The sequence below is a fragment of the Pleurodeles waltl genome, chromosome 4_1, assembly GCF_031143425.1.
Source record: "Pleurodeles waltl isolate 20211129_DDA chromosome 4_1, aPleWal1.hap1.20221129, whole genome shotgun sequence".
Classification (NCBI taxonomy): Eukaryota; Metazoa; Chordata; class Amphibia; order Caudata; family Salamandridae; genus Pleurodeles; species Pleurodeles waltl.
The window spans coordinates 152,736,008-152,748,950 of record NC_090442.1 but is presented as its reverse complement, the minus strand read 5'-3'; the positions used below and the strand labels follow the sequence as shown (position 1 = coordinate 152,748,950).

The 12,943-nt window shown below is 39.7% G+C and overlaps 1 protein-coding gene across 2 annotated transcripts in view; it reads right to left on the bottom strand.

The window, feature by feature from the left end:
- AGBL3 (AGBL carboxypeptidase 3) overlaps window positions 1–12,943 on the bottom strand; it is a 480,467-nt gene that overhangs the window by 234,221 nt on the left and 233,303 nt on the right. For both annotated transcript variants that reach the window (XM_069227938.1, XM_069227936.1), the window contains exons 10-11: window positions 12,014–12,114; window positions 3,175–3,296 (exon numbers count right to left, since the gene is read on the bottom strand). In XM_069227938.1, coding sequence (XP_069084039.1) covers window positions 3,175–3,296; window positions 12,014–12,114 — 223 coding nt within the window. The remainder of the gene's footprint in view (window positions 1–3,174; window positions 3,297–12,013; window positions 12,115–12,943) is intronic.

Genomic DNA, 12,943 nt, shown 5'->3' with positions numbered 1-12,943 from the left:
CCTGATCTCCTTCTGAAATGTCAGTGTCTTGGGGAATTGTCATGTCCGGGGTGGCTACATCTGTGAGATGCAAAGACGTTGGTCTTTGATGTGGAGTAGAAAGACCAGAAATGGGCGATGGAGGAGGCTGTTCTCCTTGTGGAGGAAACCTTCTGTTGTAATCCACTAACATCGCTCTAAGGCCAGTAAGCAGGTCGGAAGGAATATACGTTCCCTGTTGATACTGCTGATGCTCCGAGCAAGCCTGGGGATCATAAGCTTCCTCATATTCCTCCTCTTCCTGGTATTTTACATTCAATTCAGAGGGGCTGTGGGCTGTTCCAAAAGGCCCATCTTCATCTGAATCTTCATCTCCCTCCAAAAGATGTACTGGTACCAGGGAGGATACCTTACTAAGTGAAGTGTGGGTTGGAGTTAACTTTTCTGTTCTTTTTTGATGTTTTTCCCACGTAAACGGTGTCGTCGACGACGTGTAAATTGACTTTGTCATGGACGGTGCCGTCGACGCTGGACGCACCGTTATTTTAATAGCAGAAAGCTTCGCCGATGAGTCTACCGTCGACGACGGTAGGGCTGACACTGACATCAGCGCCGTCGACGATGACGAGGTGTAGACGGTCGTCGACGCTGATGTCGTCGTTGCAGTTCTCGTCGACGGTGGTGTACTTGTTCTCGTCGACGATGTCGCCGACGGAGCCGTTGACGATGGAAATCCTGAAGTAGCTGTTGTCGTCGGCAAAGCGCCCACCGACGGTGTCGACAAGGCCTTTTTTCCAGTCACAGAGGATGGCTTTTTGAAAGGCACAGATGGTGGAACAGATGAGGATTTCCTGTGCCTCTCAGAACTGGAAGAATGTCTTTTTCCCTCTTTACTTGAGAGTTTAGTTGGGGAAGAAGATGGGCTGCAACCATTATAAGACCCTGAAGCAGTCTTTTTGAGGGCTTTCCTTGAGATTTGTGAGGGAGATCTAGAGCGTGATCTTGCCCTTTTAGTTGATCTCTTGGATGTTGATGATTCCTCACTCTCAGAATCAGAAACTGGATCCTTCCTATGCTTCAGTTTCTGCAGCCATATTAATAATCTGCCTTCTCTATCCTTTAAGGTCTTAGAAGAAAAAGTACGGCAAATCTTACAGTCCTTGGCTGAATGATCTGGGTACAGGCAGTAAATGCAGTCTTGATGAGGATCTTCAGAATGAAGTCTTTTCTTCCCACAAGTCTTGCAGTCTCTTAAGAGACTTTTCTTTTCCTTGTCAGACATAGTTGAAAAATAGCTGACAAATCCAAATAAATGAGTTTCTCTGAGAGAAAAAGAGCTGAATAAAGGTGTGAAAACAGAGCAGAGCTCTGAGGAGACTCCCTAGCACGACGTGCGGTAGAAAATCTGAGGTGCTAGAGCTTCTCTCAGGAGGTTCTGAAGGGTGCTGTCGCCTGATTGGTGGAGGATCAGGTTTGGTCCTTTTCACAAAATGACTCTGATAGACTATGAAATTGAAGAGGCCTAGGGTCTTTTTCTCTTCAATATGTTTTAACATTACTTGTGAAAATTGTACCGGGACTCCCATCTCGACGACGGGGAATGATTCAAGCATGTGAATCTATGAAAGTTCCAATACTGGAGTAATTAAAATTACTGAACCTGTACTTGGTCCATGCACCACACAAAGAAAAGGAAGTGACGTCTTGTGTATTCTGCCAAATTAGAAGGCATCGATGAACAGTGATACTGATGCCAAAGAATGGTAAGTAATGGGTGGGCTAAAAGACCCTTTATAGAGTTGTTTTTTTTACACAAAAGCTCATCGCCATAGAGACCTAATAATGAGGATGAATATGCCAAAAAAGCATTATCTTACAAAGATAAACTTGATAAAAAGTGAAGCAATGCCAATAGCAACTACAACAATGACGGAGTAACTGTTTGGATTTCCCGTCAAATGGCTGCAAAGTAAGCTTAAACACCTAGGGCTATAAGTCAGTGAAGACATACAACATACGGTACATGACAATGTGCCTTCACTGATTGATCAAATGCAAAACGACTTTCACAAATGGAAGGGACCCCAACACTTCCTCTGGGGCAGGATTCAAACAGGCAAAATGACTGTCACCCCTGGCTTTAATTATGTGTTTCGCATGCTTCCCCTATGTATACAGTGTAAACCTCTAGGGTATGTAGGTGTCCGAATCTAATTTTATATATGGGGCAACAACAAACCCTGACTGTCTAGGTTAAAGTTTTATGCTGACACAGAAGTAGATGGCCTGTGATTACCTAAAATTGACCAGTCATTTGACCCCAAACTCGAGGTGTTGGAGATGTGCCCAACTCAAAGGAGACCTTTTGCATATCAAGTGGACCTGTCGTAAAATAAATCTATTCTGGACTGAGATATGGGGGGCAATACAAGAAGTGCACATGTCCTTTTTCACCCTATGATGGATCTGGCCATCCTACATTATATGGATAATGTCACAGGTATCAATACCCATGGGAAAAGGTAATTAGCTCCCTCTTGTCACAGCCTAACTATATATTTGAAAGAAGCCAAACCAACTCTATCTTGCTTATTGGTCTGATACAATGATGGTATTAGCATCATTTGAAAAGACGACCTAAAAACCTATTGACCATTTACTGGAATATGGCCTTATTTGTGATGCTTTTCTTCCGGGTTACCTTGCATATCACCGAGCTAAGCTCAACTGTCTATATGTTAACTGAGCCCATATCATCTTAGAGCAATGGGGTATTCACACTGGTCATTCTTTCAGATCATGCCGTACACCTGTGATATTAATTTGAATCTCTTCACAACAGGCAGATTTTGACAGGAACCAGTTACCAGAATAATCTGTAGAACTTCAGGGGACAGGGATTATACATTGCCTAAGTTAGAAATTACACAATACTACATTGCATCTAATTTGGCTGAGAACCTTGACTCAAAGTATATATAATATGTGTAACTAATAGTTTGTCTTAATATAATATAGTAAAACTTCTCATTTTCAATTTCTTTTCTCATAGTATACTTGTAGACATTTTCTTACTTCCTGTCATGTTGATAAAACACAATAACATATTTAAACCAAAAAAGAAAATACTGGGAAAATAAACCAGAGGCAATACACAAAATCCAAGGCACCTTATCAATGGACGTACAAACTTACCTAGAGTCCTGATCCCATCCGCCATCCACAAGTGAAGTATCAGAGTCAGATAATGCTCTCTCTATGCTGCGTTTCTTCAGCTGCTTTTCCATTTCCTCTAACTCTTTCAGACAGTGGTGATACTGCAGGAATGAGATAGGTGTAGACTGTATTATTTCACATTGTTTGTGCCTGGGTCTGTTAGGTTACTTATTTGAGATTGTTTAAGTTCACTAAGGATTCCAGTTAAGAGAAACCAGCAGTCTGGTACAAGGGCACATTTAATGTGCTCTGCCACATTTTAATGGCTGATAAATTTGAAAATAGCTAAGTTTAATGGGGTACACAGGTATGTAGAATGTTGGCACACAAGATGAAAACCATCCTGCATTAAATAATTAACGATTTTACATCGTGGCCATCAGAGTTCATAATAACTAGTGTTCAGTGATACTTCAGGGGTAAGTCTACAGTGAGAAAGGTCTATCTGCACTGACTGTAAAAAATGAAATAAATATATATAGAAATATTGAGGGTGTGGGGTGGAGGAGTGGAATTTAAAATGTCACATTTTCAGTTTATAGGCAGCAACTGCAGGGAATTACTAAATGACAGTTATTGGTTATATTTCAATGTATGTAATCATTTAGAATATTTGTAAAACACTCATAATCCATTTAGGCGGTCTCTTGGTCCTGAAAACAAGGTTGTCCAGGAGGAAATGGAGATTTCAGGATGATTACTGCCTAAACAGAAATATCAACAGCATTAATGAAGGCGAGGTGGGATTCAATGTTTTGGATTGTCAGGTGAGGGGTGTTGTATAAGAGCTACAGGAAAGATTAGCACCAAAATTATGAAATTGTTGCCTCTGGACAAGTGACGGCACTCATTAAAGTGCAGGTGTAACGTCCTCAGGACACTTCAGGACACACTTACTCAATAGAATTTCAACCATAAAAAGTAAATTACAAAGGACTGTTCAGCAATCTATTGCTCCACATTTAGCATTATCCATTTGAGAATGGGTGCACTCACAGGGATGCTGGCCAGCTGGGCTCAGAAGACCACATTGTCTGTGACTGCTTTTCAATAAAGTAGTTTTTTTAATGCAGTAAATTTTCCTTAAAGGAAAAAGGGATGTCCTTGAAAGAGAAAAATTAAAAGTTTTCTTATCATTTTTTCAGAGTAGGCAGTGATCTGTGGGACCACAGCCTGCTCTGACAAAATATATTCACATGCATTAACAAAGGGGACATCAGTATGAAATTGGTTAACTGTGTTTGTTTTGCGACCGCATTCACAGTAAAAAAACAATCATACATATCAATGCAACTCGCAATTAGGGAGGGACGCCCTCTGGACGCCCCTTCCTAATTGCGAGTTGCAGTCCTATTTTGCAAGTCAGTAACTGCGTACCGACCACAAAATTGGGATGGTACATTGTACCTGGCCATTTTGTAGTCGCAAACTGCGATTTTCGTCTTTTGCGAACGCAAAAAGGAGTTGTACATCAGGCCCCTGATCTTCTTTAGGAAGTCTGAATCTTCAGGCTGTCTTTTAGATGGAGTGCTTCACTGGCTACTGACAACTAAGTCTTTGGCCCCATGCTTCAGAAATATAAGTGGTTCTATTGTTACTAAATCGAAACCGATGAACCATACATTAAAGAAAGATCCTATTGATTCTGGTGATGCAATCTTCATAGTTTTTGTATTTAGAAAACACAGTATTTGATATATTCATGTATTAAAGTGCACACTTTCTCAATTAAAATGCAGAGCACTTAGTGTGGTTTGAAATTTGTTCCACTGTATGTTGATAATTCAGCTTACCGGATATGTTTTTATTATTTGTTTGAGTATTATCTTATAGCTTAGTTTGTAGGTGTATTATTTGATTGTTTGATAGTTTTACATTTGTTTTCCAAATATACAACAACGTTTCACTGCGTTTAATATTTGTTTCAATTGCTTCAGTAATCATGGATACATATCATTCAAATAAACAATTATCTTTTAATAGAAGTATAGGTGAAAGTTCACTTTATTGGTTGCTGATTTTAATAACATTCAATAAACTGAAAGTAGTATTTAAGTTGCAAAAAGACAAAATTTCCTTTAGGTGCTCAGAGTAGCTTCGCTAAAGGCTATGAGGCAGAGAAAAATGCAAGGGATATCTAAAATGCTGTTATAATGCTACCATTTTTCATAATATTCTGTTTTTATCTGCTATTGTTGTCATTATTCTGTTTGCTAGATTATATGCACTAGATTTGGATGTTGTCTTTAACAAAAGCCATAAAAGTATATTCTCAGTATATATTCTTGAGTGTGTCTATTCATGGTGAAAAAAGGCTTGTAACCAACTAACAACAAGCCTTACAAGACTGATAATTCCACAGAACGCACTATCTATCCTCTTGTAATGTACATGGTGTTCGTGGGTAACAGTCCACTGAGTTCTCTTCCTCACGTTGGTATATTGATTAAATCTGCGCTACCAGAGGGACTAGAGATTTCAAAGCTTCGGCTGTACGCTGAATACGTTTCAGAAAATTTATCAGTAGCAGCTATAGATCTATGGCCGAGCAACTAATCAGAAGCACAAATATGTGGGTGTATCTAAGTAACATGTAGTATAAAATTATATAGCCTAATAAACAGAAAACATACTTGTAAAATAGCTGAAATGTGCCTCCTATACCCCGAGACTGCACTTTATTCCTTCCCTAACTTCAATCTTAAAGCTAACACATCTCTTATCATTATCCCACCATTAAAGCCCAAGCTAGCCTTATCAATTGTCCTAACTCTAAACCGTACCCTAATTTCTTCTCTCCGGGGTCCTGCAACGTAGGTCCAGGAGGGCTGGATCCTTCACACATTTTCAGGATATCAACATAACAAACATTTAACTAGTGGTTTTCCTGAACATCTTGCATGGAGCTGATGTTGCATGATTTATACTTGACACTCCTGCCTTAACACTAATTCATACCTCAACACTGTTTCTTCCCTTAGGCCTTTCTCTCCATCCTAACGTATGTGAAATATTTAACAGTCCATGTTATTTCTTGAATTTTAAATGTGCGAAAATATATGTACAAAAGGAACTAGTTTTCATTGAAAATAACCTTTTCGTAACGTACATTAGTAGTGAGGTACATTTCTTATACAAATTCTACCCAACACAAATTTTTCACCACTATATTTGTACTGCAAACCGCATATTCTGCATCTGATTGGTCAAGGTCTTTAAAAAAATGTCATGTACCTCAGGGAAGACACATACAATGAATCTAGGGCAGTTGGTGAAAACTTCTTAAACCTCTTTATTATGGCTTCAGCCAAAGGCATTATGTCACTGGCATTCAAAGCTGAAGGCGAGGATCAACTTGCAAGAAATCTTAAAAGGATATGTGATGAGGGAGCTTTAGAGATAAACATTTTAGTCCACACTGATAAACAGGAAAACACTTTTCATCACTCTCACAAATGAGAGAGTAGCAAATGTGTGTACTTCTTCCCGCATGCATGGTTCTACAAAGCTCTCCAGCAGCTTTCAGTATCAGCTTCCAGTCCCTCCCATAGATAGCATGGAGCCCACAGATTGGGAATAAGAGAGGGGAGGGTATGATGTAACAGTCTCCACAGTCAAAGATGCCTCCTAGAAGTTAACCATTACAAAAGAATTAAACAAAAGCTGAGTCCTCATCAAAACATTAACCCCCATTTCAGACAACAAATACCGTCAACTAGTTGTTCATACAAAACAGTCACTCCACAACGAATATCAAACCAGCTATTACCAAGGTATAGGTCTCGCTGCTGAGAACCTCATTAGTCACAAGCAAAGTTTTCAGCTGATAAATGATACACCTTATTCAAAGATACCAGATTCTGCATTTATCTGATTTTAATGAGCCAAAAGTAAAAGATCAAAATATCTTGGGATTCCAAAGTACATAGAAGCACCTAAATGGTATTGGTGCTGAGTTTAATAAATTGTGCTGATATTCACCATTTTACTCTGGAGGAATATAAACTCAAGATAGGGACTGATGATTTTCCAGACGATTCCTTCAAATTTATTGATAATATGAGTGTCTTCAACAAAAAATAGAAATGGACAGTGTAATAATGTGATATGTCAGGCAAAGGCTACAGGTAATCAAACAAAAATGAAGACATTGATCTTAGTGATCCAAACCATATAAGCGGCATTGGTGCTTATTTAAATGGCAGAAAAGAGACAGAAAGCAAAAGGAGCCATGGCATCACAAGGCTTGATACTAAGCGATAAAAGACATAAAACAGGAGGAGATAGCATCTTTAAGTCATAGATTTAGGACCTGAGAAATGGTACTCTGCTTATTGAGCTAGCCATATCACCCCTTTCATTAAGAGTAGAGCTAAACACACCTGTCTTGAAGCAGCTCATCTGTCACTGATGGAAATCTTAGTTCCACTGCCCACCAACCCAACAAACACTTACCCTTACCTCACCTCCCTCATACCCATACCCTGCACGTGGATTTACAATTTCTTGACTCATTATCTACCACACAACTGTGCAGAATTTCACATTGTTCCCTAAGCTTGTGTATAGCCACTACTGTCCATTACCTCACCTTGGGCTTTGGAGTTATGTATTTCAATAGAGACGCATATGGGTCAATATTTACATCTCAAAGTTAAGAGTTTTATTTACCTAAACCTAAACAATGTGACTAACAACCAAAAAATACAGTTCATAGCCCACAGACTTCTGGTATTCCGGTACTTGACTCAGACTGTGTTTTTTCACTTATCATTCAGATAAGCAGCCTCAATACGGAACACAATGCACGTGATTTCCGATTCATTAATAAACTTCTTATAGTTTTATTTCTTAATCTGTTGGGGTGCTAGAGATGTGAGCCCCAGATCACAGTACTCCAGCTTTGCCTTCTGAAAGTGAGCAAAATATTCAAGCAGACTTTCTGTCTTCTGTCCCCCGGGCATCAGGAAGCCCACTAAACATCAGAAAATAAACTCAAAAAAGGAATGGGTTGAGGGGCTGGCCTGTCCTGGTATCAGCCACACCGACCCCAGCTACAAGTCATTTTGCCCCTCTGGGGAGGCAGAATTGGGAGTATACATCCTATTCCTTGGTCCATACTTCAAAATGACGAGAAATCCCAAATTCCTCTCACTTTCCAATGGGGGTGGCTGCAGTGTGTGGCAGGAACCCAGCGAATCCTACCAACCCAAGTGTTCCTAAAAACTAGCAACCAAAGGGAGTCCAAAGTTGTGGGCCTCGCATGGATCGAAGCATGATTTGTTGCCCAGAATGCTCTGCAAATGTCAAAACGAAGCCTAAAAATACACAGTTTCCTCTCACTGTCCAACAGGGATGGCTGCAGGGGTTGATCAGAGGTCTGCCAGCACCCAGGAATGAACAACCCAGGGCATTACTGAAAACTAGACACGTAGGACAATCCAGTGTAGCTTGTGTGGATCCCAATATGTTTCACCTACCCAGAATGCCATACTATGGTACCAGGGCAAACACTGGAGCCATTGGTGAAAACAGTTACAGCTAAAAAGCTAAACATGGCTTCATATGGTTAGATCTCTGAAACTTTAAGGCTACGAAAGATGATTTGAACAGTTCTGTAATTATGTTAACCAGTCCCAGGACTGGATCCTATGCAAGGGAGTTAAGGCCTATATGTTTCCCTACCCAGAATGCCATACTATGGTACCAGGGCAAACACTGGAGCCATTGGTGAAAACAGTTACAGCTAAAAAACTAAACATGGCTTCATTTGGTTAGATCTCTGAAACTTTAAGGCTACGAAAGATGATTTGAACAGTTCTGTAATTATGTTAACCAGTCCCAGGACTGGATCCTATGCAAGGGAGTTAAGGCCAACTACCTCTTTGTCCATCAGGGGCTGAAGAAGTGGAGAAACTGCCATGGGAAAGGTCAGACACTTCTTGGATGCTCCCTTATCAATGAGTGAAGGCAACTACCAGCTTGAATACACAAATTATTCACTTGCTTCCTTACAGGCAGTTGAGTTGTGGCAACCTCAAGGTTCCGGAGAAGACTTATTGTGTCAAACGTACTTATGAAGGTCCTTAACTCAACTAGGCTTGTTGTCTGGTTTGAATTTTCATGCTTTGAGGTCCCACATAGCATACCTTCATATACTTATTACATTGCATAATTTTTGGATTTGCTGCGTATGAATGTGTTTGGTGGCATTTCAACATTTTTCATTGTTGTAGGTGTCATTCTTCTGAGACAATAAGAATGAACACGGCCTATCCAACTGAACAGCACTGTCGCCAAGCTACAGCTTTCTGTTTGTGAGCAGTCTTGTTCTCCAACCTCAGTAAATGTTGGACTTCATACTTTAACACACCCTGATCACATATAGTGATACCTCTCTTTCAGTGCTTTGACTTATCACACTGTCATTTTGAAGGTTTGCTTGGAACAATAAGCAATGCTTCCTGTGGACTGATGGAAATTGATCTAGCCAATAGTGCTGCATAAAGCTTTTTGTAATGCTAAGCAATTTCCTATCAAGACTGTTTTGTTCAAGCCACAATTTTTGCTAGTGCATGGTCCAAACCAATGTATGTGGAGCCACTGCTTTTGCCATTCTCGCGTGTATCATGTTTCTCTACACATGCGGCTCTTGATATGGTAGAAGCACCATTGATTAACTCCAACAGATCACCTGCCTCACCGACAAGTTTGTTATTCAGTCATGTGATGGAGTCCCCATCATCTACAGTGAATGTTTTGGCAAAGAAAGCGCCTCCTGCGCCTCCTGCTTCCTCCTGTGCGGATTATGGCATATTCTTAGTCAAACATGAGAAAAGTGATCAGTTGCTGCTACTGATCTTTATGTAGCAGTCTGTTGCAAGCTTTTTGCTTTTTCTTTCTTTTTGGATTCTTGGTTTTGCACCATTCTGCATAGTCAAATTGGGATCATAGCAATTGCCTTATTTGACTAACGTATTTTCATTTAGATTGAATAATCAGATAAGCATATTCGCTAGATTTGTTGCTCTATCAATCCGGAGGTGTTCGGTACATTACATTTTCCTGCTTTGAGCCCCCCACATATCATACACTCATGTAGTTATTATAAGGTCTGATTTTATTATGATTTTATTTTATTTATGTCTATTCATGATGCAGCAATGTTTTGGTGTAGGTTGTACATCAGTAGTTCATATGTTATGTATTCAATACATTTAGACAAGAGATTTCAGATGTTTTTCACAGCTTACATCACATGGCTTATTTTTCTCATAGTAATGTTGAGAAACAGTAGATAAAGTCAAAGCGAGAGCCTCTTGGCAAGAGTGAAGCTACTGCATTCCTGGCGGAGCCTCACATACATAAACAGGCTGTGTGAAGGTTGCATGCCTCATTCATCATCAGATTAAGTGTGACTGGTCCAACTTTGGCCCGCATCAGCTCCCATTCCCTTAGGAGGAGAGGCACAGGAACCAGCTATGAAACTGGCACAAGTGAAAAGGGCTAAATAACTATTTTTTACACACACACACACACTATCTCTCTCTCTGAAAAATAGACTCAGAGAAATTGAAAGAAAGATACATAGATGTATGGTCCATATGGACGCCACCATTCACCAGCCACTTGTACACACAGTGTATATCATACTTCCACGATGAAGGCAGGTGATATCAGTTAGAGGGCAGGTATGGAAACTCTCTGACTATGAAGTGCAGATTACTCATGAGAATCAACTTTTAAGAAGTCTTACTTCAAACCTGTCCCTTCATTTGGCATCTAAGCTGTTGAACAAGCATAATCATTGCCTCCTGTCTGTCGAAGAATGTAAAATGTACGAGTCTACGCATATGAAAGGCCATGGAGACTAGAATTTACCCCCAGAATTATGTTGTGTTACATGATGCATGCTATACTACTGTACAAATGTTGTTATATTGACTTGTTTTGCCCCCCCGTGGAGTGTTGGTTTTGACAGACTACATATGTAAACAAAGATGATTTATTAAATTACGTACATTTCATGGAATTATGTAAACAGTTTTAAGCCTAATGCACAGTGCCTGGTATCTTCACTCCTTGCAACAAGGAAAGAGGACAAGATAGCTGTGTCATGCAATGCTATGGACTTATCGGTTGTTGTATTACACCACCTGATGCATGTTTTTTATCACTAGGTTCATGGCTGCAGAAGTTCTTTTTAATACTTTTACATGGAGCTACTGAATTAAAGTTAAAGTAATTGAATAATTCTCGCCTCCATCTATTTTATAGAATTCAAACTTTCATATGCGAAAGCTAAGAAGCTTTGCATTTTCACACCTTCCCTGGAGCCCATGGAGAAACCCACTTTATACGGCTCTTGAGTACTTGGACTGATTACTGAACAATTCAAAGACCCATTAGCAGACATATTGGTCCTTTGTTGATCTGAGTAAGCGGCAGTATACAGAACTGTCTTCTGTAAAGACTACATTATATTTTTCATACTGACAACATGACTAATATTGACTGATTTATTGAGTTTGTCTGGTTGTGGTGTTCCAGATACCACTAAAATATAAGTATGCGTATAGCAAATTCAATCTAAGTTAGCCAACTGTGACAAAGAGAGGACGTTTTTTCAGTTATGTAAAAGGACACTTGAGAAGAGGCAAGTCAGTGGACCTGTTGAGGGATGGAATCCAAAAATAATTCAATAACCTGGGTTCCTGAATTTGCTTCTTTTGTGTGCTGTGAAATAGTGCTCCAGTCACCTCCTGCTGATAGGGAGCAAAAATTGACTATGAAGCAGAGGAACTACCATAGGTCTTACCTTAGACTGATCAGGATCACAGTAATCCAAAAGAGCATCACATAAATGGTATCCCATGGACTCCAGGTCTTTGGTACCAAAATGAGTGCCCCGCCTTCTACCTACAAAACATGGAATAATACTAAGTACACACCGGATGGCATAGCGTGGAAATCAAGCTTAAACTAATGACAGAGTTTCTTTGCTTTTGTCTGTAGATTCAATAAGCATTGACCATTGAAAAATCCTTAATATCTGTAAAGCAAATGTATTTGACCAAGCACATTTAATACAAACATCACATATACAGTGGGGGTTGCAGCAGTTAAAGAGAACATTTTACTTACCTGTAACTATTGGTTAGTAGTCTGTTGTGCAGTACTTTCACATGCTTTGTACACTCCTGTCATATAGCATGGGGTGCAGATGTTTAAATTTTCTTTCTTCAAAGTAGAGGTTTCTGTTTTAATATGATTTGCCATCCCTCCCTGAAACCCATAATGCACTTGGTCAAAGACTTCACCTCAGAATGCACCCAGCCCGCCAAAAAAGCGAGTGAAAGTAAGCAGAGTGAAGCAAAGTCAGACAGCAAATGTTTACAGATGGACTGAAAAAGAATCAGTAGTATATATGCACTGTAGAACGTCTGAGACATAATCTTGCAGGTTATAGGGTGCATGAGAATCTACAGTATAAAAAGCTACGAATCAATAGTTACATGTAAATAAACGTTTTAATTTGTAGCATGTGTACTGTAGATTGCATGCTTTGCATAGAATGGAAAGTGGTGGTTTGCAAACAGATGAAGCAGGTGTTTGTAAAAATGTTTTAAGAACAGTTTGCCCGACTCACACCTCTTGTCAGGCATGAATGTCAACACTAAGATGTTTTGTGAAAGTGTGCAGTGTACATCATTTTGCAGCTTTGCCTATGTCTACAAACAGTATGTTA